At 50.7% G+C, this 23,441-nt stretch overlaps 1 protein-coding gene across 2 annotated transcripts; it reads left to right on the top strand.

Moving 5' to 3' along the window:
• Positions 1–122: 122 nt before the first annotated feature.
• On the top strand, positions 123–19,414 carry scn4ab (sodium channel, voltage-gated, type IV, alpha, b). 2 transcript variants are annotated; one of them, XM_067233811.1, is made up of 23 exons: positions 123–250; positions 606–734; positions 2,275–2,366; positions 2,753–2,980; positions 3,305–3,368; positions 3,763–3,904; positions 4,308–4,511; positions 4,645–4,711; positions 4,795–5,033; positions 5,157–5,330; positions 5,474–5,830; positions 7,373–7,747; positions 9,094–9,217; positions 9,621–9,775; positions 10,314–10,487; positions 10,806–10,928; positions 11,085–11,369; positions 11,828–11,881; positions 12,115–12,252; positions 12,437–12,541; positions 13,525–13,795; positions 14,058–14,827; positions 15,060–19,414. In XM_067233811.1, the coding sequence occupies exons 1-23, from the start codon at positions 171–173 to the stop codon at positions 15,552–15,554; spliced, it is 4,845 nt and encodes a 1,614-aa protein (XP_067089912.1). In that variant the 5' UTR covers positions 123–170; the 3' UTR covers positions 15,555–19,414. The 2 variants fall into 2 exon arrangements, with proteins under 2 accessions (XP_067089912.1, XP_067089911.1); XM_067233810.1 differs by having other exon boundaries at positions 4,642–4,711.
• Positions 19,415–23,441: the final 4,027 nt, after the last annotated feature.

Genomic DNA, 23,441 nt, shown 5'->3' with positions numbered 1-23,441 from the left:
ACGGTAGCATGCTGGTATGCATGTCAAGGTATTATGAGGTATTATAATTATACCTTGAAGTACCTGTGAATATTCATGAGCGTGTATGAGTGTGTGTGTGTATAGAAGTGGGACAGAACAGTGTCCATATTCTAGCAGTTGTTCTTTAACACCTGAGTAAATTATTCAGCATGTTTATCATGGTGACCATCCTGGCCAACTGTGTGTTCATGACAATGAGCGACCCTCCGGCGTGGAGCAAAACTGTGGAGTAAGTCTGCAGATCTACTGTGAAACAGGGAAATATGTCAGTAGACTGGAGAGAGCCTCTTCCTGCCCCCCCACCCCCCACCCCTCTCTCTCTCTCTCTCTCTCTCTCTCTCTCTCTCTCTCTCTCTCTCTCTCTCTCTCTCTCTCTCTCTCTCTCTCCCTACTCTCCATACTCTCTTTCCTCACCCCCCCTCTCTCTCTCTCCCTCTCTCTCTCTCTCTCTCTCTCCCTACTCTCCATACTCTCTTTCCTCACCCCCCCTCTCTCTCTCTCCCTCTCTCTCTCTCTCTCTCCCTACTCTCCATACTCTCTTTCCTCACCCCCCCTCTCTCTCTCTCCCTCTCTCTGGGTCGTAGGTATGTGTTCACCGGCATCTACACGTTTGAGGCTACCATCAAGGTGCTGTCTCGGGGCTTTTGTATGGGCGGCTTCACATTCCTCAAAGACCCGTGGAACTGGCTGGACTTCATGGTCATCAGCATGGCGTGAGTGTGCACACAGCACACGCACACACACACTCTCACATATACACACACACACATGCACACACTTTAGAATGTGTTAGGGTATAACTAAGGTCAAAGGGCAGGACTCACCATGGACATCAGTAACGTCCATGGTGAGTTTACCCTTGTTTTGCCCCCCTCCCTCCCTCTCACTCACCTCAGCAACTCCAGCCCCCCCCAGCCCAGCAGGCCCCCCGGTGCCTCCCCCAGTCCCCCCAGCCCAGCAGGCCCCCCGGTGCCTCCCCCAGTCCCCCCCAGCCCAGCAGGCCCCCCGGTGCCTCCCCCAGTCCCCCCAGCCCAGCAGGCCCCCCGGTGCCTCCCCCAGTCCCCCCAGCCCAGCAGGCCCCCCGGTGCCTCCCCCAGTCCCCCCAGCCCAGCAGGCCCCCCGGTGCCTCCCCCAGTCCCCCCAGCCCAGCAGGCCCCCCGGTGCCTCCCCCAGTCCCCCCCAGCCCAGCAGGCCCCCCGGTGCCTCCCCCAGTCCCCCCCAGCCCACATGCAGACAGATAGACATGCAGATATACAGGCTAGCCAACAAGCAAGGAGACAGCCAGTCAAGCTGACAGCAATAAATGTGGACATAAAAAGTTATTTTCTCCCTCCCTCCCTCCCTCCCTCCCTCCCTCCCTCCCTCCCTCCCTCCCTCCCTCCCTCCCTCCCTCCCTCCCTCCCTCCCTCCCTCCCTCCCTACCCACTCCCCCCCTCTCTCTCTCTCCCTGTCTGTGAGAGGCAGTATTTCTAATCAGACGAGAGGTTGTTTCCGATAAGCCCCAGACTCGTGTAATGTCTCTGCTCATTATGGGATGCCTCTTGCTATCTGGGTCCTGTCGGTGCATCAGTGCTGGTACATGACGCCAAGGCTCTAACTAGTTGTCCATATGGTGTGTGTGTGTGTGTGTGTGTGTGTGTGTGTGTGTGTGTGTGGTGTGTGTGTGTGTGTGTGTGTGTGTGTGTGTGTGTGTGGGGCCCGGCCCAGCCATCAGCACAGCTCACAGATAACGCTGCCATTTGGCCCGACAACTGCACAGTTGGCCTGTTCTAAATATAGCAGCTGTACAACCATATCTTTTACCATAGCAACCCTCTGATCTCCCCTGGAGAGTGACAACTCCACAACCAGTCCCTCTCATCAGTTTCACATGTCAGGGTGCCCAAGCCTGGCCCCCTGGGCGTGGCCCCCTGAGCCTGGCCCCCTGAGCCTGGCCCCCTGGGCGTGGCCCCCTGGGCGTGGCCCCCTGGGCGTGGCCCCCTGAGCCTGGCCCCCTGAGCCTGGCCCCCTGGGCGTGGCCCCCTGGGCGTGGCCCCCTGAGCCTGGCCCCTTAAGCCCGGCCCCTTAAGCCCGGCCCCCTGGGCGTGGCCCCCTGGGCGTGGCCCCCTGGGCGTGGCCCCCTGGGCGTGGCCTCTTAGCTTCTGGTCCGAGGTTCCTCACAGGTCAGGTGGTGTTTGTGCCGCAGGTATGTCACAGGTCAGGTGGTGTTTGTGCCGCAGGTATGTCACAGGTCAGGTGGTGTTTGTGCCGCAGGTATGTCACAGAGTTTGTGGACCTGGGGAACGTGTCGGCTCTCAGGACGTTCCGTGTGCTCCGGGCCCTCAAGACCATCACCGTGATTCCTGGTACGTCCCCAACCCACAATGCATCACCTGCCTGTAGTCCTGCTGCATGATGGGTAATGAGGCTCCTACACAGGAAGTATAGACAAGAAGTTGGAGTAGATAAACTGCCAACTGAGTTGACTACCTGTTCAAAGCCAAGTTTTACTGACAAAATGTATGTCAGTGCTAACTGTCTTTGCAACTGTGTTTGTGTGTTCGTGTGTGTGTTTGTAAGTGTCGGTGTGAATGTATATGTGTATGCCTCTTGTGTGTGTATGAGCATCTTTGTGTGCTTCTGTGTGTGTGTTTGTGTGAATATATACCTGCATTTGTCTGTGTGTGTGTCTGTGTGTGTTTGTAACTGTAACATAAGTGTGTGTGTGTTAATGTACACGTGCTATCCCCAGGTCTGAAGACCATCGTGGGAGCCCTGATCCAGTCAGTGAAGAAGCTGGCAGACGTGATGATCCTCACCGTGTTCTGCCTCAGTGTCTTCGCTCTCGTCGGTCTCCAGCTCTTCATGGGGAACCTACGCCAGAAGTGTGTTCTCTGGCCTGCAAACTGGACCACGCAGATCACCTACGACCTCGAGGACAACATCACCTTCAACTACCAGGATTACATCAATAATCACGGTAATATCCACTAGTCACCTCAGGAGGGCGGCACTGTGGAAATAAGCTTGGGAAGTAAGATTTGATTGTTAACGTTTAATATGTCGTTTAAAAGTTTCATTTACTTCATAATAATCATCATATTGAGTCAAATGTTTATTTGTATTACCTAAAAATCAACCTTATCTAACCTGCCTACAGTCCAACCCCAGCTGTCTGGTTCGATATTAGCATGGGTCTGTACAATACTGTAGTGTGTTCTAGTTGTATACTATGTCATGCTCTGTGTTGATTTGTTAACTTTAAACATCCTTGTCTGGTGGTTCCTGCTCTCGATGTCTCCAGAGAACTACTACTTCCTGCCGGGAGCGCTGGACCCTCTGCTCTGTGGGAACAGCAGTGATGCGGGGTACAGGACCACCACACGCAGTACAGGAGAGATTATAACTAATTAAAATAAATATATACAAACATCTACAAGTATTACAAAAAACTATTGAAAGGAAAAATTCTGAATTAATTCTTTGTTGTTACCCAAAGGAAACAGTACAAAGCAAGACATATGAACTTCAAAAATCAAAGAAATAAACAATAACCTCTGCACTTTTTGTAAAGCTCTCTCTTGGAAGTCACTTCCAAGAGAGAGCGTCTGCTAAATGAATAAATGTAAATGTACCACACAACTGTAAGGCTGATGAGTTTGGCACATTTAGAGATAGTGTAGAGTGATCGAGCAGTCTGAAACAGTTGGACAACACAACCGTTTAAATTGTTATGTTGTGTGTGTATGTGTGTGTGTACAGGAATTGTCCTGAAGGGTACACCTGTCTGAAAGCAGGGGATAACCCAAACTACGGCTACACCAGCTACGACAGCTTCGGATGGGCCTTCCTGGCTCTCTTCAGACTCATGACTCAGGACTTCTGGGAGAATCTCTTCATGCTGGTAAGACCCTGTTATGTCATGGTTTGACCTGACTACATCTCAGATGCATACAGACACACACACACACATACAGACAACAATAATATTAGAATACCAAGACGATGAGACTATTTAAAGTTGACTTTGTTTGTGTCTGCATATGTGTGTGTGTGTGTGTGTGTACGTGTGTGTGTGTGTGTACGTGTGTGTGTGTACGTGTGTGTGTACGTGTGTGTGTGTGTGTACGTGTGTGTGTGTGTGTGTGTACGTGTACGAGTGTGTGTACGTGTGTGTACGTGTGTGTGTACGTGTGTTTGTGTGTACGTGTGTGTGTGTGTACGTGTGTGTGTGTGTACGTGTGTGTGTGTGCGTGTGTGTGTACGTGTGTGTGTGTGTGTGTACGTGTGTGTGTGTGTGTGTGCAGACTCTGCGAGCAGCAGGGAAGACCTACATGGTGTTCTTTGTGGTGATCATCTTCCTGGGCTCCTTCTACCTCATCAACCTGATCCTGGCCGTGGTTGCCATGGCGTACGCGGAGCAGAACGAGGCCACCATGGCCGAGGCCAAGGAGAAGGAGGAGGAGTACGCTCGCATCATGGAGCAGATCCGGATCAGGAAGGAGACAGAGGTCACTTCAACACATCTGATTGGACCAGCTGGTCTGAGATTAGTTTCTGATTGGACCAGCTGGTATGAAAGCGAGTTCTGATTGGAGAGTGATGGACTGACATATCTGTTATGTGTGTGTCTGTGTGTAGCAGTTGGCGGAAGCTCAGGAAAGTCAAGAAGGTGGAGATAAACATGTCCATAAACATGATGCCATGGATGGTAAGGTACACACACCCACACATCCATCTCCCCCAGCCACTCTCTCTCTACTCCTCACCCACCCACCCTCTCTCTCTCTACAGACTTTGAGCAGGAGCAGCGGCCCTGCCCTCCATGCTGGTACGTGTTTGCAGACATCTTCCTGAAGTGGAACTGCTGCCCTGCCTGGGTCACCATGAAGCACTACATGTTGCTTCTGGTCATGGACCCGTTTGTGGACCTGGGCATCACCATCTGCATCGTGCTCAACACCATGTTCATGGCCATGGAGCACTACCCCATGACCCCTGAGTTTGACGAGATGCTGTCCATTGGCAACCTGGTGAGAGCTGCTCCATCACCTGGCTGTTTGTATCAAGCTATGTTGCTTCTACTCCTCGCCTCTCCTCTCCTCGCCTCGCTTCTCCTCTCCTCCAGGTGTTTACAGGTATTTCCTCTCCTCCAGGTGTTTACAGGGATCTTCACAGCAGAGATGGTTCTGAAGCTCTTGGCTATGGATCCCTACTACTACTTCCAGGTGGGCTGGAACATCTTCGACAGCATCATCGTCACCATGAGCCTCGTAGAGCTGGGATTGGCCGACGTGGAAGGGCTGTCTGTCCTACGCTCCTTCCGATTGGTTCGTCCTGCCGAACGTACACATACTACTTTGTAAATACACACACACATACACACACAGACAAGCACACATATATGTAAATACACATGCTCACACACACACACACAGCCCTGACCGTGTGTGTGTGTGGCCCTGGTCCTTAGATGAGAGTATTCAAGCTGGCCAAGTCGTGGCCCACCCTCAGCATGCTCATCAAGATCATCGGGAACTCCGTGGGCGCCCTGGGCAACCTGACCCTGGTCCTGGCCATCATCGTCTTTATCTTCGCTGTGGTGGGCATGCAGCTGTTCGGCAAGAACTACAAGGACTGTGTGTGTAAGATCTCGCTGGACTGTGAGCTCCCTCGCTGGCACATGTACGACTTCTTCCACGCCTTCCTGATCATCTTCCGGGTGCTGTGCGGGGAGTGGATCGAGACCATGTGGGAGTGCATGGAGGTGGCCGGTCAGGGCATGTGTATCATCGTGTTCATGATGGTCATGGTCATCGGGAACCTGGTGGTGAGTGGTGGTGCTTCCACAGACGAGGATCTCAGATCGTGTATAAGATGGGAGTCAGGTGGCTGAGCGGTGAGGGAGTCGGGCTAGTAATCTGAAGGTTGCCAGTTCGATTCCCAGCCGTGCCAACTGACGTTGTGTCCTTGGGCAAGGCACTTCACCCTACTTGCCTCAGGGGAATGTCCCTGTACTTACTGTAAGTCGCTCTGGATAAGAGCGTCTGCTAAATGTAAATGTAAAATGTAAGATGGGACTCACACATCGGGACACTGCACATTGATCACCCCAGACAGTGATCTTAACTCTACCTGGCTTTACACGCCACTTTACACTCAACTATTTTAGAATTTTTGTGTTTTAGTATGTTGACTGGTTTGTACTGTTTTTTGTCCAACAATAGAATGTTGCTTTCCATCTTGCAGCTTCCATATTATCTAGGATTGAGGTCTGGTATTGTCTAAAGGACTGAAGCTGTTTTTAAACGTTGTTTAATCTGTCCTGTCATGCATGTAATCACAGGGTCAGAAAGAGACATGAATACCTGAGACTTCCATTTCATCACATACACTACAACCAACCTGCCACTTGAAGAACCCTAAGCTACCTAGAAACCACCACTAAACTAGAACTAAACTATCACTTAACTACCACCAAACTACAGCTAAACTATCACTTAACTACCACCAAACTACAGCTAAACTATCACTTAACTACCACCAAACTACAGCTAAACTATCACTTAACTACCACCAAACTACAGCTAAACTATCACTTAACTACCACTTAACTACCACTTAACTACCACGCACTAACACATACACACGCAGGAAGTGTTTAGCATGTTTTAAGGGAGTGTATCAGTGTGTCATAAATGAACAGGCCTGCACATTGACATGTGTCCCCAGGGTTAATTATATAAGCTGTATATCTGATAGGACGAGCAGGCCGTTCTCTGTGTGGCACGATAATGTTTCCTGTGTAGTTATTCTAGGCAGGAAGAGGAAACAGCTGCTCGGATGAGGTAACAAAAGCCTATACCACTCTAGGAGCCAAACAAACAAGCTATCTGTGTGTGTGTGTGTGGGTGTAGATGTGTGTTTTGTTTGATTGTCTGACCAGATGCCGGAGGTCAATAAGGCATTGTGTTTGTTTTCACTAAGCCCCAAGTACAACAGCACAATCTATTTATACAATGAGGATTCAGAGCAGCAGACCTGACCTTGGAGTAACGAGGGTCCCCTGGCACAGGTGGCAGAGAGGCACATACTGTGTGTGTACATGTGTGTAAGGGAAGGGGATGCCCCAATGCCTTGACTGACCAAGTGTTTCTGAGGTCACACAAGTCATGGAACACCATATTCTATTAGACAGCTTGATTAGGTACCATGGAAGCTTCATACAAGCGTTTGATCTCTCTCTCATCTGTCTTCTCTTTTTCTCTCTTTCCTCCTCTTTCCTCCTCTCCCCAACTCACCTTTCCTCTCTTCTTACCACCTCACCTCTCCATTTACTCCCCTCTCTTCCCCTCTCCCCTCCTCTCCTCAGGTGTTAAACCTCTTCCTAGCTCTGCTTCTCAGCTCCTTCAGCGGCTTGGCTTCGTCAGACGAAGACGGGGAGATGAACAACCTCCAGATCGCCGTCGCCAGAATCACCAACGGTATCGATTGGTTGAAAGCCTTCCTCCTCCGCCAGCTTGGTGCCCTGCTGGGGAAGAAGGGGCGCTCGCGGGACGAGGGCGGCAAGGAGGGGGAGGAGGTGAAGAAGGACCAGATGGTGCTGACCCTGGTGACCTCGGATGACTCGGGGAAATTAACTGTGAAAGTGCCGATCGCCACCGGGGAGTCAGACGTGGACAACCTGGATGACGATGATGATGATAGCTCAGAGGGAGACCATGAGGGCACAAGACTGGATATCAAAGTGAGACCACGTTTGTCCAGATGCTTCCTTCCTTTGGCTAGTCTGTCTTGGTTAGATTGATAGATGGGGGCTGTGGATAGGGGGCAGAGAGGCTGGGTCTGGGAGTGAGGCTGGGGCTGAGGGTGAGGCTGGGTCTGGGGCTGTGGATAGGAGACAGAGAGGCTGGGGCTGGGAGTGAGGCTGAGGGTGAGGCTGGGTCTGTGGATAGGAGACAGAGAGGCTGGGTCTGGGAGTGAGGCTGGGGCTGAGGGTGAGGCTGGGGCTGGGGCTGTGGATAGGAGACAGAGAGGCTGGGGCTGGGAGTGAGGCTGAGGGTGAGGCTGGGTCTGGGGCTGTGGATAGGAGACAGAGAGGCTGGGGCTGGGAGTGAGGCTGAGGGTGAGGCTGGGTTTGGGGCTGTGGATAGGGGGCAGAGAGGCTGGGTCTGGGAGTGAGGCTGGGGCTGAGGGTGAGGCTGGGGCTGTGGATAGGGGGCAGAGAGGCTGGGGCTGGGAGTGAGGCTGGGGCTGAGGCTGGGTCTGGGGCTGTGGATAGGGGGCAGAGAGGCTGGGTCTGGGAGTGTTGGAGAGGTTGAGTAACCTGGGGTCCTGAGAGAGATCAGGTTGCCTGATTCACATGATGGCTCCTCTTACAGCTAAACCTCAGGCATGTCAACCCCTCCACCCCTCCACTACACGTCTGTGTGTGTGTGTGTGCGTGCATGTGTGTGTGCGTGCATTTGTGTGTGTGCACGCGTGCGTGCTTGTGCGTGTGTGTGTGTGCGTGTGTGTGCACTGTGTGTTTCAGACTGAGTGTGATTGGTGACTGTCTAAGACAGACTGCAGCTTCAGAGAAACTCAGACATCTACAGGACAGTACATCTACTGTATATACTATAATTAGTACACTTATGCATGTTTGTGTGTGTGTGCGTGCACACGTTTATCAGAATGTGTATGTGTCACATGCACATATATGACACATGAAGACTGATGTTACAATGTGTTAGTGTTGATACCAGCTCTGTTCTGTCAGCCGTCTAAGACAGCTTGCTGTGCAGGAGACTATGCTGTCTGTACTCCAGAACATGCTTCATCTCTGAGAATCTTTAGATAATTTAAGAATTGAAATATACCTCTCCTGTCCTCTCCTCCCCTGTCTTACATTTTACATTTAGTCATTTAGCAGACGCTCTTATCCAGAGCGACTTACAGTAAGTACAGGGACATTCTCTCCGAGGCAAGTAGGGTGAAGTGCCTTGCCCAAGGACACAACGTCATTTTGCACGGCCGGAAATCAAACCGCCAACCTTCTGATTAATAGGTCGATTCCCTAACCGCTCAGCCATCTGACCCCCTGTCTTCCAGTTGAAGGAGGTGGGGGGTGATGACTCGTCAGCCTGCAGCACGGTGGACAACCCTCCCGAGGAGGAGGAGGAGGAGCTGGAGGAGGAGCCAGACGCCAGCCTGCCCGTGGACTGCTACAGCCAGAGTAAGACTGAGGATCTAGTCTTGGAACAGTCAGCATCATCAGCTTTGGTCTTCTTCAACCTTCTCCCTTCTTCCATTCCTCTCTTTTCCATCTTCCACCTCCTTCCTTCCTTCCTCCTCCTCTCCTCTACTCTCCTCCCCTTTCCTCTCCTCTCCTCTCCTCTCCCCTCCCCTCCCCTCCCCTCCCCTCCCCTCCCCTCCCCTCCCCTCCCCTCCCCTCCCCTCCCCTCCCCTCCCCTCCCCTCCTCCCCTCCTCCTCCCCTCCCCTCCTCTCCTCTCCTCCCCTTTCCTCTCCCCTCCTCCTCCCCTCCCCTCCTCTCCTCTCCTCCCCTTTCCTCTCCCCTCCTCCTCCCCTCCTCCTCCCCTCCCCCCTCCCCTCCCCCTCCTCCTCTCTTCCCTGGCAGACTGCATACGGCGGTGCCCATGTCTGGACCAGGACATCACTACAAGCTTTGGAAAGCGCTGGTGGAACTTCAGGAAAACCTGTTTTACCATTGTGGAGCATAATTACTTTGAGACTTTCATCATCTTCATGATCCTTCTCAGCAGTGGAGCCCTGGTGAGAGATGAACACCCACCATGCTGTGTCTGAAACCAACCACACACAAACTAGTCACTGAGGAAAAAGAGTAACTGTTTTCAGAAACAACATTACATTTACTCTGACTAAAACCACTGAACTAGCCACAAGGTCTTGCACCACAACAGGTATGCCAACTTTACCTCCCCTCCCCCCCCTCCCCTCCCTCTCCTCCCCTCCCCTCCCCTCCCCTCCCCTCCCCTCCCCTCCCCTCCCCTCCCCTCCCCTCCCCCCCTCCCCTCCCCTCCCTCCCTCCCTCCCTCCCTCCCTCCCTCCCTCCCTCCCTCCCTCCCTCCCTCCCTCCCTCCCTCCCTCCCTCCCTCCCTCCCTCCCTCCCTCGCCTCGCTCCCTCCCTCCCTCCCCTCCCCTCCCCTCCCCTCCCCTCCCCTCCCCTCCCCTCCCCTCCCCTCCCCTCCCCTCCCCTCCCCTCCCCTCCCCTCCCCTCCCCTCCCCCTCCCTCCCCTCTCCTCCCCTCCCCTCCTCTCCTCTCCTCTCTTCTCCTCTCTTCTCTCCACAGGCATTTGAGGACATCTACATCGAGCAGCGTCGTGTCATTAAGACCATCCTGGAGTATGCTGACCAGATCTTCACCTACGTCTTCATCATTGAGATGATCTTGAAGTGGGTGGCTTACGGCTTCCAGACCTACTTCACCAACGCCTGGTGCTGGCTCGACTTCCTCATTGTGGACGTAAGGAAACAGATGATCGACTACTTCCTATCGATTCCCTTACTGGATGTAAACAACTTCCTGTCGTTGCACTTACTGGATGTAAACAACTTCCTGTTACATTTACATTTAGTAATTTAGCAGACGCTCTAATCCAGAGCGACTTACTGTAGGTACAGGGACATTCCCCCGAGGCAAGTAGGGTGAAGTGCCTTGCCCAAGGACACAACGTCAGTTGGCATGACCGGGAATCAAACTGGCAACCTTCGGATTACTAGCCCGATTCCCTCACCGCTCAGCCACCTGACTCCAATCTGTTGTTGTCTGACTGTCCCCTAGGTGTCGCTGATCAGCCTGACGGCTAACCTGCTGGGCTACTCTGAGCTGGGGCCCATCAAGTCCCTGAGGACCCTCAGGGCCCTGCGGCCCCTCCGGGCCCTCTCCCGCTTCGAGGGAATGAGGGTGAGCCTGCCTGACTCATGACCAAAGGTCATATATTTACCAGCCATATATTGCTGTCATATATTGACCAGAATGTATGTGTATGTTTGCGCGTCTATGGGTGTGTATGTGTGCGGGTGTGTGCGCATGCGTGTGTGTGTGCGTGTGTGTGTGCAGGTGGTAGTTAATGCGCTGGTGGGGGCCATCCCCTCCATCTTCAACGTGATGCTGGTGTGCCTGATCTTCTGGCTCATCTTCAGCATCATGGGGGTGAACCTGTTTGCTGGGAAGTACTACTACTGCTTCAACTCCACCTCTGAGGAGGTGTTCAGCGCCGACGTGGTCAATAACAAGACTGAGTGTCTGTCTCTGGTGGCAGACAATCACACGGAAGTCAGGTGGATGAACCTTAAGGTCAACTTCGACAGTGTGGGAATGGGATACCTGTCACTGTTTCAGGTGGTAAGTACTGGAGACACACACACACAGAAACACACACAGAAACACACACAGAAACACACACAGAAACAGAACATCTACAAATTCACACATACTCCACATGCATATTCCCCCCCCCCCCCTACACACACACACACACACATTCAACACACTAGACACCCCCATTCAAACTCAATCCCACACACACTCATCAGACAGACTCATCCACTTCACCATCCACTCACACTAACATGTGTTTGAACTGGAAGCAGCACTCATGTGGGAGTCAGTTGGCTGAGCGGTGAGGGAGTCGGGCTAGTAATCCGAAGGTTGCCAGTTCGATTCCCGGTCATGCCAACTGACGTTGTGTCCTTGGGCAAGGCACTTCACCCTACTTGCCTCGGGGGGAATGTCCCTGTACTTACTGTAAGTCTGCTAAATGACTAAATGTAAATGTCATGTAAGCGTGTCCGTGTTTTCAGGCCACATTCAAAGGATGGATGGACATCATGTACGGGGCAGTGGATTCCCGCAATGTGAGTCACCGTCTCTCAAAACATGCTCGCAACCATAACATTCCCATAATGTTTGTTTTTATAAAAACACCACAACGTGGTGACCAGATGATCTCATGGCATCATTTTGAGGCCATGAGATCATCTGAGTGTTTCATCTGGTGTTGGTGTTACCTTTAGTAGATGTTTGTTGTCAATGCTGTTGTTTTTTACTGTTGTTTACTGTTGTTGTTGTTGTGATGTGTTCCGTCCAGGTGGAGGACCAGCCGGTGTACGAGGCCAACCTCTACATGTACGTCTACTTTGTTATCTTCATCATCTTCGGCTCCTTCTTCACCCTCAACCTCTTCATTGGCGTCATCATCGACAACTTCAACCAGCAGAAAGCCAAGATAAGTCGACTCCCTGGAAGATCTTAATATATCAACATCCCCTGAAACACACTGACGCATCGGGCTTTACTGACTTTACTGAAAATGACAACCTTCCTTGATATCCCGTTAATAATGCACTTTTTAGGGTGTGAATATGTAAAGTGGATTGGGCGTGATGCTAACCAAGTGTGTGTTTCTATACTTTGGAGGGAAAGATATCTTCATGACTGAGGAGCAGAAGAAGTACTACAACGCCATGAAGAAGCTGGGCTCCAAGAAGCCCCAGAAGCCCATCCCCCGACCCCTGGTAGGTTGCCCCCTCTCCCCTGGTAGGCTGCCCCCGCTCCCCTGGTAGGCTGCCCCCTGGTAAGCTGTCCCCTCTCCCCTGGTAGGCTGCCCCCTCTCCCCTGGTAGGCTGCCCCCTGGTAGGCTGTCCCCTCTCCCCTGGTAGGCTGCCCCCTCTCCCCTTGTTTGCTGCCCCCTGGTAGGCTGCCCCCTGGTAGGCTGCCCCCTGGTAGGCTGTCCCCTCTCCCCTGGTAGGCTGCCCCCTCTCCCCTTGTTTGCTGCCCCCTGGTAGGCTGCCCCCTGGTAGGCTGCCCCCTGGTAGGCTGCCCCCTCTCCCCTGGTAGGCTGCCCCCTCTCCCCTGGTAGGCTGCCCCCTGGTAGGCTGCCCCCTGGTAGGCTGCCCCCTCTCCCCTGGTAGGCTGCCCCCCTCTCCCCTGGTAGGCTGTCCCCTCTCCCCTGGTAGGCTGCCCCCTCTCCCCTTGTTTGCTGCCCCCTGGTAGGCTGCCCCCTGGTAGGCTGCCCCCTGGTAGGCTGCCCCCTCTCCCCTGGTAGGCTGTCCCCTCTCCCCTGGTAGGCTGCCCCCTCTCCCCTTGTTTGCTGCCCCCTGGTAGGCTGCCCCCTGGTAGGCTGCCCCCTGGTAGGCTGCCCCCACTCCCCTTGTAGGCTGCCTCCTCTCCCCTTGTAGGCTGCCTCCTCTCCCCTTGTAGGCTGCCTCCTCTCCCCTTGTAGACTGCCCCCTGGTAGACTGCCCCCTCTCCCCTGCTCTCTAGTACCACCCGGTGTACTAGTCTAAGCCAGTATTTGGGTGATTGAGCTTTTGCCATAGAGATGAGAATGATAGAAATGACAGGTAAACTGAACTGTCAATTCAAACATCTATCTAAACCCTGGATCTGCATCTGACCCTGTTACCGTAGCGTTAATGTTATATGATGAATGTAAAGTCATGTTGAGATTTGCTGCATGACTCTGGTTCTTCCCCTTGGTTCTGTCTCTCGTTCCTAGAACTGTTTCCAAGGCCTGGTGTTTGACCTGGTGAACAAGCAGTTCTTCGACATCTTCATCATGGTTCTGATCTGCCTCAACATGGTGACCATGATGGTGGAAACGGATGATCAGAGCAAAGAGAAGGATGAGATCCTGTTCCTGATCAACCTGGTGTTCATCATCGTCTTCACCACAGAGTGCATGTTGAAGATGATAGCGCTGAGGCACCACTACTTCTCTGTCGGATGGAACATCTTTGACTTTGTGGTGGTCATCCTCTCCATTACGGGTGAGTACGCACCCAGACTAGGAGACAGAGAAAACAGAATTGCGTTGTAATATTTATTGTATTCCAGTACAATGAGAAGCAGTTTTAAAGTGTCTTAAAAAAGAAAATCTAAATCGTATATTAGTTTCCTCCTCGCTTCTGGTTCAACTTTGTTTTCACTCCACTCCCCTCTCTCTCTATCCCTCCTCCCCTCACCCCCTCACCCCCTCCTCCCCTCCTCCCTTCCTCCCCTCTCTCTCTACCCCTCCTCCCCTCACCCCAGGGATCATGTTGGCTGACCTCATCGAAAAGTACTTTGTCTCTCCCACTCTGTTCCGTGTCATCCGATTGGCCAGGATCGGCCGCGTCCTCCGCCTCATCCGCGGCGCCAAAGGCATCCGCACCCTCCTCTTCGCCCTGATGATGTCACTTCCCGCGCTCTTCAACATCGGCCTGCTCCTCTTCCTGATCATGTTCATCTTCTCCATCTTCGGCATGTCCAACTTCGCCTACGTCAAGAAAGAGGGGGGCATCAACGACATGTTCAACTTCGAGACGTTCGGCAACAGCATCATCTGCCTGTTCATGATCACCACGTCTGCCGGCTGGGACGGCCTCCTGTCACCCATCATGAACAGCCGCCCGCCCGACTGTGACCCCGACGTGGAGAACCCTGGCACGGACGTGCGGGGGAATTGCGGCAGCCCCGGTGTGGGCATCGTGTTCTTTTGCAGTTACATCATCATGTCCTTCCTGGTGGTGGTCAACATGTACATCGCCATCATCCTGGAGAACTTCAACGTGGCCACGGAGGAGAGCGGTGATCCGCTGTGCGAGGACGACTTTGAGATGTTCTACGAGACCTGGGAGAAGTTCGACCCCAAGGCCACGCAGTTCATCAACTACAGTGAGCTGTCGACCTTCTGCGACACGCTGCTGGATCCGCTCAGGATCCCCAAACCCAACACCGTCAAACTGATCACCATGAACCTGCCCCTGGTGCCCGGCGACAAGATCCACTGTCTGGATATACTGCTGGCTCTGACCGCTGAGGTGAGGGGGGGGCGGGGTGGGGTATTTGAATGTAAAACATTCTTAATTTTAACTGTTTCCTGTCATCTTTAACTGTTGAAGAATTTGGGAGATATTATATCATATTGTATATAATTAATTTATATATATTTTTTACCGTGATTCTATGTTAGACAGTTCTGTTACAGTGTGAGCTGTGAGCAAAATGTGCCTGTTGTGTCCATGCATTCATATAATCTAGTGTTGTCTCTAGGTGCTGGGTGACTCAGGAGAGATGGACGGCCTGAAGGCCAGCATGGAGGAGAAGTTCATGGCCAATAACCCGTCCAAGGTGTCCTACGAGCCAATCAGCAGCACCCTGAAAAGGAAGCAGGAAGAGGTGGCAGCGTCGGTCATCCAGCGGGCCTATAGGAAGCACCTCCTCGTGCGCACCCTCAAACACGCCTCCTACAAGTTCCGAGTGAAGCAGGAGCTGACCCAGGCGGACGAGGAACCCCCGGAGACGGAGGGGCTGATCTTCAACAGGATCAGCCAGCTGTACGGCAGCCAGGAGGGGAGGCTGGGCCTGGGGGAGCCCTCAGGGAGGAAGGCTGGGGCTACAGGGGTGAACGTGGCCTCCAGGAAGACAGGGGGCGCTGGTGAGCTCCGTCCCCGTGTGAAGATGCAGAGCGAGGTGCTGCTCCACTCAGCCCCCTTCCTCATCCCCGACTCGGTACGCAGTGAGGACCTTAAGGAGTCAATCGTCTAAGAGCTAACACGCTAACAACATACTAACAACAAGCTAACACCCCAGACAGCTGGTCTCCCTTAAGGAAGGAAGCTGTCCATGGTTTCTGGCAGGACTTCCTGACCATGTTAAGGTCACTAGGGTTTGACCCTGTGTTCAACTCAACATGACTGAGCCCATATGCTGTCTCAGAGACTCCAGACAGGAAGCTACTAATGTAGCAGTCAATCAAATTGATGTTTTCGATGCCCTACAAGGATTGTCGCTGCCAAGGCCAACCAAAGAGCACTCTGGGTAAGACCGTAGAGCTCAGATGGAGTGGTGCTCCATGGGGCTTGGTTCTCTGGTTGTGGTTGGAGATTTAGACCTGTGGTTCTGATGACTATCAGAGGTGACCTTTCTCCCCGCAGTGCTTATATGGCATCTTTCTAAAGTTTTTTTTTTATCCACGTTTTTTTTTTTTATCTTTTAGAAGGAGCCATTTCTGATTATTTTTTTCATGCTGTCAAAAGTATCAAGTTACATCAGATGAACATAATTCACAACAGTTTTACCTAGAGAAAATGCAAGTTTGTTTAAACTTGTTGCTTTTCATAGCAATGGAGTTCTACAGTACATTAGATAATTGTTGCAACCGGAGTTTGGTAACAGAAGTTGTCTTCCATAAGTAGAATCTCTTATTATTTTTTTTATGAAAACTGATTTATTGAAATGTTTCTTGGTTTCTTAATCAATTGTATTTTTTTTTTTTTAAGTATAACATTTTATTTAGAAGCTCTTACAATTTATTTACAAGTAAAAATATGATTGATTTCCTAATTGCATTTTAGGCAGTGATTTATTGTTTTGCTATTTGATCTCAGTGCCTTAAGATGAGTCAAATTCTGTGAAATCCAAATTGATATTGCACTCCTCATTACTGTAGTCATTTTTTTGTAGAAACAGTCGTAGATAGATCAAACATCTACATTTGGAATTTGGATACTTAAGCTATTTCAGCTAACACCTTTGAGTGCCTTAGTGTATTCTCTAAGAACACGTAATTGTTTATAAGACATAAAATACCAGTATATGATGTGCTGATTTCATGTCATTTGTATCTACGTACTAACAATCTGCAATGTAATTTCATTTTTTCTTTTTGGTTGGGTATTGTAGATTTTTTTTCTTGCTGCAATTAAAAGGCACGTCTGTCCTGTGCAGTGTTGTAGTGAATCTTAGCAGCTTCTAACCGCCATGTCTGTACAAACTAGACAAGCCCACTCCGCTCTGCCTCTCCCACCAGTAGATTAAATACATGCTCCAAGTCTTAACGTGATCCTGTCTTAGTAGCGATAGTGTTATTTTGGACGGATACCCCACACCTGAGGTCAGGGCCCTCTTGACGGCAAGTGAGGTCATATTGATGTGTCACTATCATGTCCATGACGTGCTCATCTACACATACAACCTCACGTATGTACCAAACATTCATAAAAACACAACTCAAAGGAATTCAACATTTATGATGATCTATCTAGAAAATCAGACACACTTTTGCAACTAGGGTAGGAGTGGGGGGGGGGGGGGGGGCAGAATTTTATCTCTAGAATACCTCGCCTCCTCAGACACCAGCATCACTTCCTCAGACACCAGCCTCACCTCCTCAGACACCAGCCTCATCTCCTTAGACACCAGCCTCACCTCCTCAGACACCAGCCTCACCTCCTCAGACACCAGCCTCACCTCCTCAGACACCAGCCTCATCTCCTTAGACACCAGCCTCACCTCCTCAGACACCAGCCTCACCTCCTCAGACACCAGCCTCACCTCCTCAGACACCAGCCTCATCTCCTTAGACACCAGCCTCATCTCCTTAGACACCAGCTTCACCTCCTCAGACACCAGCCTCACCTCCTCAGACACCAGCCTCACCTCCTCGGACACCATCCCTCTACTGTAAACATCTGTACATGTAAACAACTGTTCAAAGTTTTTACTAAATCATGTTGCAGTGCCTGTGGACAAAAACTTTGAACAGTTGCTTAAACACACAGATGTTTAAAGTAGAGGGCTGGGGGCCTGAGGGAGTGAAGTATACTAGTAATACTGTCCCATGGTAATACTGTCTCATGGTAATACTGTCTCATGGTAATACTGTCTCATGGTAATACTGTCTCCTAGTGTCACAGCATGCAGAGCCTCTCATCAGGTGTAATGAAGACATCGGTGTGAGCTCAACGTATTGACATCTTGTTTATCTAAAGTGTGTGTGTGTGTGTGTAGTGGCTTCGGGTTTAAAGAGAGATGAACCCGAGGCCCTCTGACCCACACGCTCTACTCTTGTGAGGCAGTAGGCCTTCTGACCCAGACGCTCTACTCTTGTGAGGCAGTAGGCCCTCTGACCCAGACGCTCTACTCTTGTGAGGCAGTAGGCCCTCTGACCCAGACGCTCTACTCTTGTGAGGCAGTAGGCCTTCTGACCCAGACGCTCTACTCTTGTGAGGCAGTAGGCCCTCTGACCCAGACGCTCTACTCTTGTGAGGCAGTAGGCTCTCTGACCCACACGCTCTACTCTTGTGAGGCAGTAGGCCCTCTGACCCAGACGCTCTACTCTTGTGAGGCAGTAGGCCCTCTGACCCAGACGCTCTACTCTTGTGAGGCAGTAGGCCCTCTGACCCAGACGCTCTACTCTTGTGAGGCAGTAGGCCCTCTGACCCAGATGTTAGAATGCAGACAGGCCAGCTTCTTAGTTTTGATTGGATTAAGATGACTTGTGCACACAGATTCAAATTTTTAATCAGACTTAAATTAATCTTGAAACCAGTGTTTTAATCGTTGCAAGGGATGTTGATATGAATGGAGAAACTATGTTTATTTTTGTACATCTTCCAGTATTAGTGCCACAGCAAAGCTCATGCATGTTAAAGTAACAGTACACGCGTTTATCAGCACTGTACTGTTTGACTCCATTTTTTTTTTCAATTGTAGTATTTTAGTGCTGCACCACTGTTTACAAACTCATGCTGTCCGAGAGACTGAGGCCAGTGTTGGGGTAGGGGTTCCTGAAACTGTGTGTGTTAGCTGTGTGTGTGTGTGTTAGCTGTGCCTGTATATATATCTCCAACGCATAGTAATGGTTTTGACCCTTTTTGTAGGTTTATTTCTTTGTATTGTCAATATTATAAAGCATATTCCTGTAATAAAATGTAAATGCATACACAAAAATGTCCCAATGAACTGGGTGTGTATATTATATTGTATAATTCACAGTATACATATTTAAATATGTGTTAGAATATATATTCCCCCCACTCTCCAGGTGGGAAAAATTCAGGCTGCTCAAATTCGAATGGTGAAATTCAGATTCCAAAATTTTGAGCCGAAAAGGTTTGAGTCGAAAAAATTCATATTGCAACTTTCGGGATACCATGGTACTCCTGACCAGACCGGAACTTGTTTTTTTTTTTTTTTTTTTTTTACTCCTTTTTCACACACAGCACGAGAAAAAAGTTTCTAGTTTTTTTTATCGCAAATGATTTTGAAAACCTTTCAACATTGCAACATCTGGGATCCCAAGGTATTGCTTGCCTCAGATCAGACCTCTCTCCTCAGACCCGAAGCAGTGATTGTATGACTGATCTGCATGTATGACTGCCTGCAGCTACACCTGGATGAGAGGGGCCTGAGGAGAGAGGTCTGCAGTTGGACCCTTTTCGGAGAAGTGAGATGGTTCGATTGCATTCAGGCTCAATTGCCTTACTTATCCTTGGTATCCCGGATGTTGCAATCAGATTTTTTGTTGGCTCAAATTTTTTGGGTTATAATTTTTTTAATCTGAATTTCACCATTCGAATTTAAGCAACCTGATTTTTGTTCTATTAAAATTTCTGAAGCTTGAATTTTTTGTATAAACATTTTGGGATCTGAATTTTACTGTTCGAACTTGAGCAACGTGAATTAATGAACCTTGGATTTTTGGATCAGATTTTTTTTTCACATTGAAAAAAAATCATATTTAATTTTTTAAGAGGTGAATTCAAAGCAAACACATTTAGTGGTGTTAAAAGGTCAATATTAAGTATTCAATGCCTTTGAAAATTAAAAACATGGTGTCACTGATTTGCTTCCATAGTTCTAGAACCAGGAAATTAGGAGATCATACTGCATACTTCACATGCCCTCTGCTGGACACCTCACCTGCACCCAGTGTGACCCTCCCTCGCTCCCACTCATCCTCACCTGCACCCAGTGTGACCCTCCCTCCCTCCCACTCATCCTCACCTGCACCCAGTGTGACCCTCCCTCCCTCCCACTCATCCTCACCTGCACCCAGTGTGACCCTCCCTCCCTCCCACTCATCCTCACCTGCACCCAGTGTGACCCTCCCTCCCTCCCACTCATCCTCACCTGCACCCAGTGTGACCCTCCCTCCCTCCCACTCATCCTCACCTGCACCCAGTGTGACCCTCCCTCCCTCCCACTCATCCTCACCTGCACCCAGTGTGACCCTCCCTCCCTCCCACTCATCCTCACCTGCACCCAGTGTGACCCTCCCTCCCTCCCACTCATCCTCACCTGCACCCAGTGTGACCCTCCCTCCCTCCCACTCATCCTCACCTGCACCCAGTGTGACCCTCCCTCCCTCCCACTCATCCTCACCTGCACCCAGTGTGACCCTCCCTCCCTCCCACTCATCCTCACCTGCACCCAGTGTGACCCTCCCTCCCTCCCACTCATCCTCACCTGCACCCAGTGTGACCCTCCCTCCCTCCCACTCACTAATTTACATTCAGTCATTTAGCAGACGCTCTTATCCAGAGCGACTTACAGTAAGTACAGGGACATTCCCCCCGAGGCAAGTAGGGTGAAGTGCCTTGCCCAAGGACACAACGTCATTTGGTTGGCATAGCCAGGAATCGAACTAGCAACCTTCTGATTACCAGCCCGATTCCCTAACCACTCAGCCATCTGACTCTAATTCCAATGTCTTTACTACCTGTGCGACTTGTGTGTCTGTGTACGTGTGGTGGGGAGGGGTGTGTGCATATATATATTCTGAAGCCTATATTTTGTGTGTGTGGGAGGAAGGGGGCATCTGTGTGTGTGCATCTGTGTGTGTGCATCTGTGTGTGCATCTGTGTGTGTGCATCTGTGTGTGTGCATCTGTGTGTGTGCATCTGTGTGTGTGTGTTTATATATGTATTGATATTCCGAGGCCTATATTGTGTGTGTTTGTTCAGACAGCAGGTATTCCAGCCATGCACGATGCTGGTGCCAGGTTGTAAATACTCATCCAGCTCTTTATCACTCACCGCTCTCCAAGATGATTAGAGAGTTTTCACTGTAGCTGGACCTTTCACACACACATACACACGTATTCATGCACACATATGCATACACACACCTACTTACATACAGTACATGTCAAACGACAGTAAAAAATGTGAGGAGAAGGGGGGGAAAGAGAATGACATGGGAGGCGTAGGGCTGAGGGGTTGAGGGGGTTGGTGGGGTGAGATGGGAGACGGTGAGAGCAGCAGATGGGGAGGGGGGGGGAGAGGGGGAGATGATGGAGGGGGTGTTGACTGGGAAGGGGCCAGAGTTGAGGGGTTTGGTGGGGGCAATAGCAGGTGTCCCTCCCCCTAATCTGCTGGTATTCAAGGTCAGAGGTCAAATGACCCCTGGAGGTCACAGATGTTAATCGTCCAGTGCAGGTGTCTCTCTCCCTGTCTGTCTCTCTGTCTCTCTCCCTTTCTCTCTCTCTCTGGCCCTCCCAACACAGCTGCTGTCTGTCTCTACCCATCTACAGGATCAGTCCCATTCTATGGTACTGCAACAGGATTTGTGGAAAACCTTGAACTGTAGCTTAAACACACAGATGTTTAGAGTAGAGGGCTGGGGGCCTGAGGGAGTGAAGTATACTAGTAATACTGTCCCATGGTAATACTGTCTCATGGTAATACTGTCTCATGGTAATACTGTCTCATGGTAATACTGTCTCCTAGTAATAATGTCTCATGGTAATACTGTCTCATGGTAATACTGTCTCATGGTAATACTGTCTCCTAGTAATAATGTCTCATGGTAATACTGTCTCATGGTAATACTGTCTCATGGTAATACTGTCTCCTAGTAATAATGTCTCATGGTAATACTGTCCCATGGTAATACTGTCCCATGGTAATACTGTCTCATGGTAATACTGTCTCCTAGTAATAATGTCTCATGGTAATACTGTCCCATGGTAATACTGTCCCATGGTAATACTGTCTCCTAGTAATACTGTCTCATGGTGATACTGTCTCATGGTAATACTGTCTCCTAGTAATACTGTCTCCTAGTGTCACAGCATGTAGAGCCTCTCATCATTCGTCCTAAAGAGATATGAAACAAACACACACAGACCGGATCACAGATCAGAGAGCAGGTTGTTGACAACGGTAACCAACAACCTACTATATCATTTCTCTCTCTCTCTCTCTCTCTCTCTCTCTCTCTCTCTCTCTCTCTCTCTCTCTCTCTCTCTCTCTCTCTCTCTCTCTCTCTCTCTCTCTCTCTCTCTCTCTCTCTCTCTCTCTCTCTCTCTCTCTCTCTCTCTCTCTCTCTCTCTCTCTCTCTCTCTCTCTCTCTCTCTCTCTCTCTCTCTCTGTCTCTCTCTCTCTCTCTCCCCCCCAGTCTCTCTCTCTCTACTTCAGCCTAAACGGTCCAGTTATTCCTATCCTCTGTAGTTTGAGCGGAAGCTTCAGGGTCTGAAGTTCACAGTCCAGACACCTGATAGGGTTCTGAAATAGTTATTGGAGCCACATCTGAGAAGAGCACGTCACTGTACATTAACTTAGCACTTCCAGGAGCCACTGGGGAGATGGGGGAGGGAGAGGAGGGGGAGGGAGGGAGGTGGGTGGGCGGGCAGTAAGGGACACAGGTGGGGGGCGGGGGAAAGAGGGGTAGGGAGGGAGTGAGAGGGAGGTTTGGGGGAGGGCAGTAAGGGACACAGGTGGGGGGCGGGGGAAAGAGGGGTAGGGAGGGAGTGAGAGGGAGGTTGGGGGGAGGGCAGTAAGGGACACAGGTGGGGGGCGGGGGAAAGAGGGGTAGGGAGGGAGTGAGAGGGAGGTTGGGGGGAGGGCAGTAAGGGACACAGGTGGGGAGCGGGGGAGAGGGAGGGGATTGGCAATGTTCACCTAACAGTGACGTCAGGAACAGATTCATCCTTTCTGTTTTTCCTCTCCACTGTTAGTATTATCATCTTTATCACTTCCTGAGATACAAGAATCCACTTCCAGGTTTACATCACCGAGGCCTGTACTGTCAGGCTCTTTTTCTCCATTTCCCTGACGGGTCAAGGGGACCTAAAGATACAAGCGTCTCTGGACAGATCTTGAAGAGCTGTGGCTCTTTGCTCCAGCCTTGAACCCCATGAGCCAGTGTGGGTACAGCTAGGGTTGGGCCAAACACCTACAGGAGCCAGGGCAGACAATCGCATCCAAGCAACATACTAGGGGGGATTTGCACCTGTGATTGCCCTATCTGCAGTAAGTTGCTCTACCCCTGAGCGATACCCAGATATTGAGGTTCAAGGATCAAGGCCAATAAGACCGGTCCACTGGCCAGGCACAGGACAGGTGCGTCAGCAACAACAACAGTCAAACACTGTCCCACGTAAACAGATCAGATGACTGGATAGGGCTCATTGTTATGACCTTTAAGAGCACAGTCATTAATATGGACCATTACGACCGTGGTTCAGTCAACATGAATATGGACCCTGCTCACACACACACACACATGCAGTCACAGACCACATACACACACACACACTCACACACACATGCACACACACCTCCCATGATACCATAGCATCATCTTCATGGGTAGTGATAACCTAGATAACCTTTATTAGATACAGGACACCATGTAACTGCATGGATC

This window comes from Osmerus mordax, chromosome 3 (genome assembly GCF_038355195.1).
Source record: "Osmerus mordax isolate fOsmMor3 chromosome 3, fOsmMor3.pri, whole genome shotgun sequence".
Classification (NCBI taxonomy): Eukaryota; Metazoa; Chordata; class Actinopteri; order Osmeriformes; family Osmeridae; genus Osmerus; species Osmerus mordax.
This window is presented reverse-complemented; position numbering and strand designations above follow the sequence as displayed.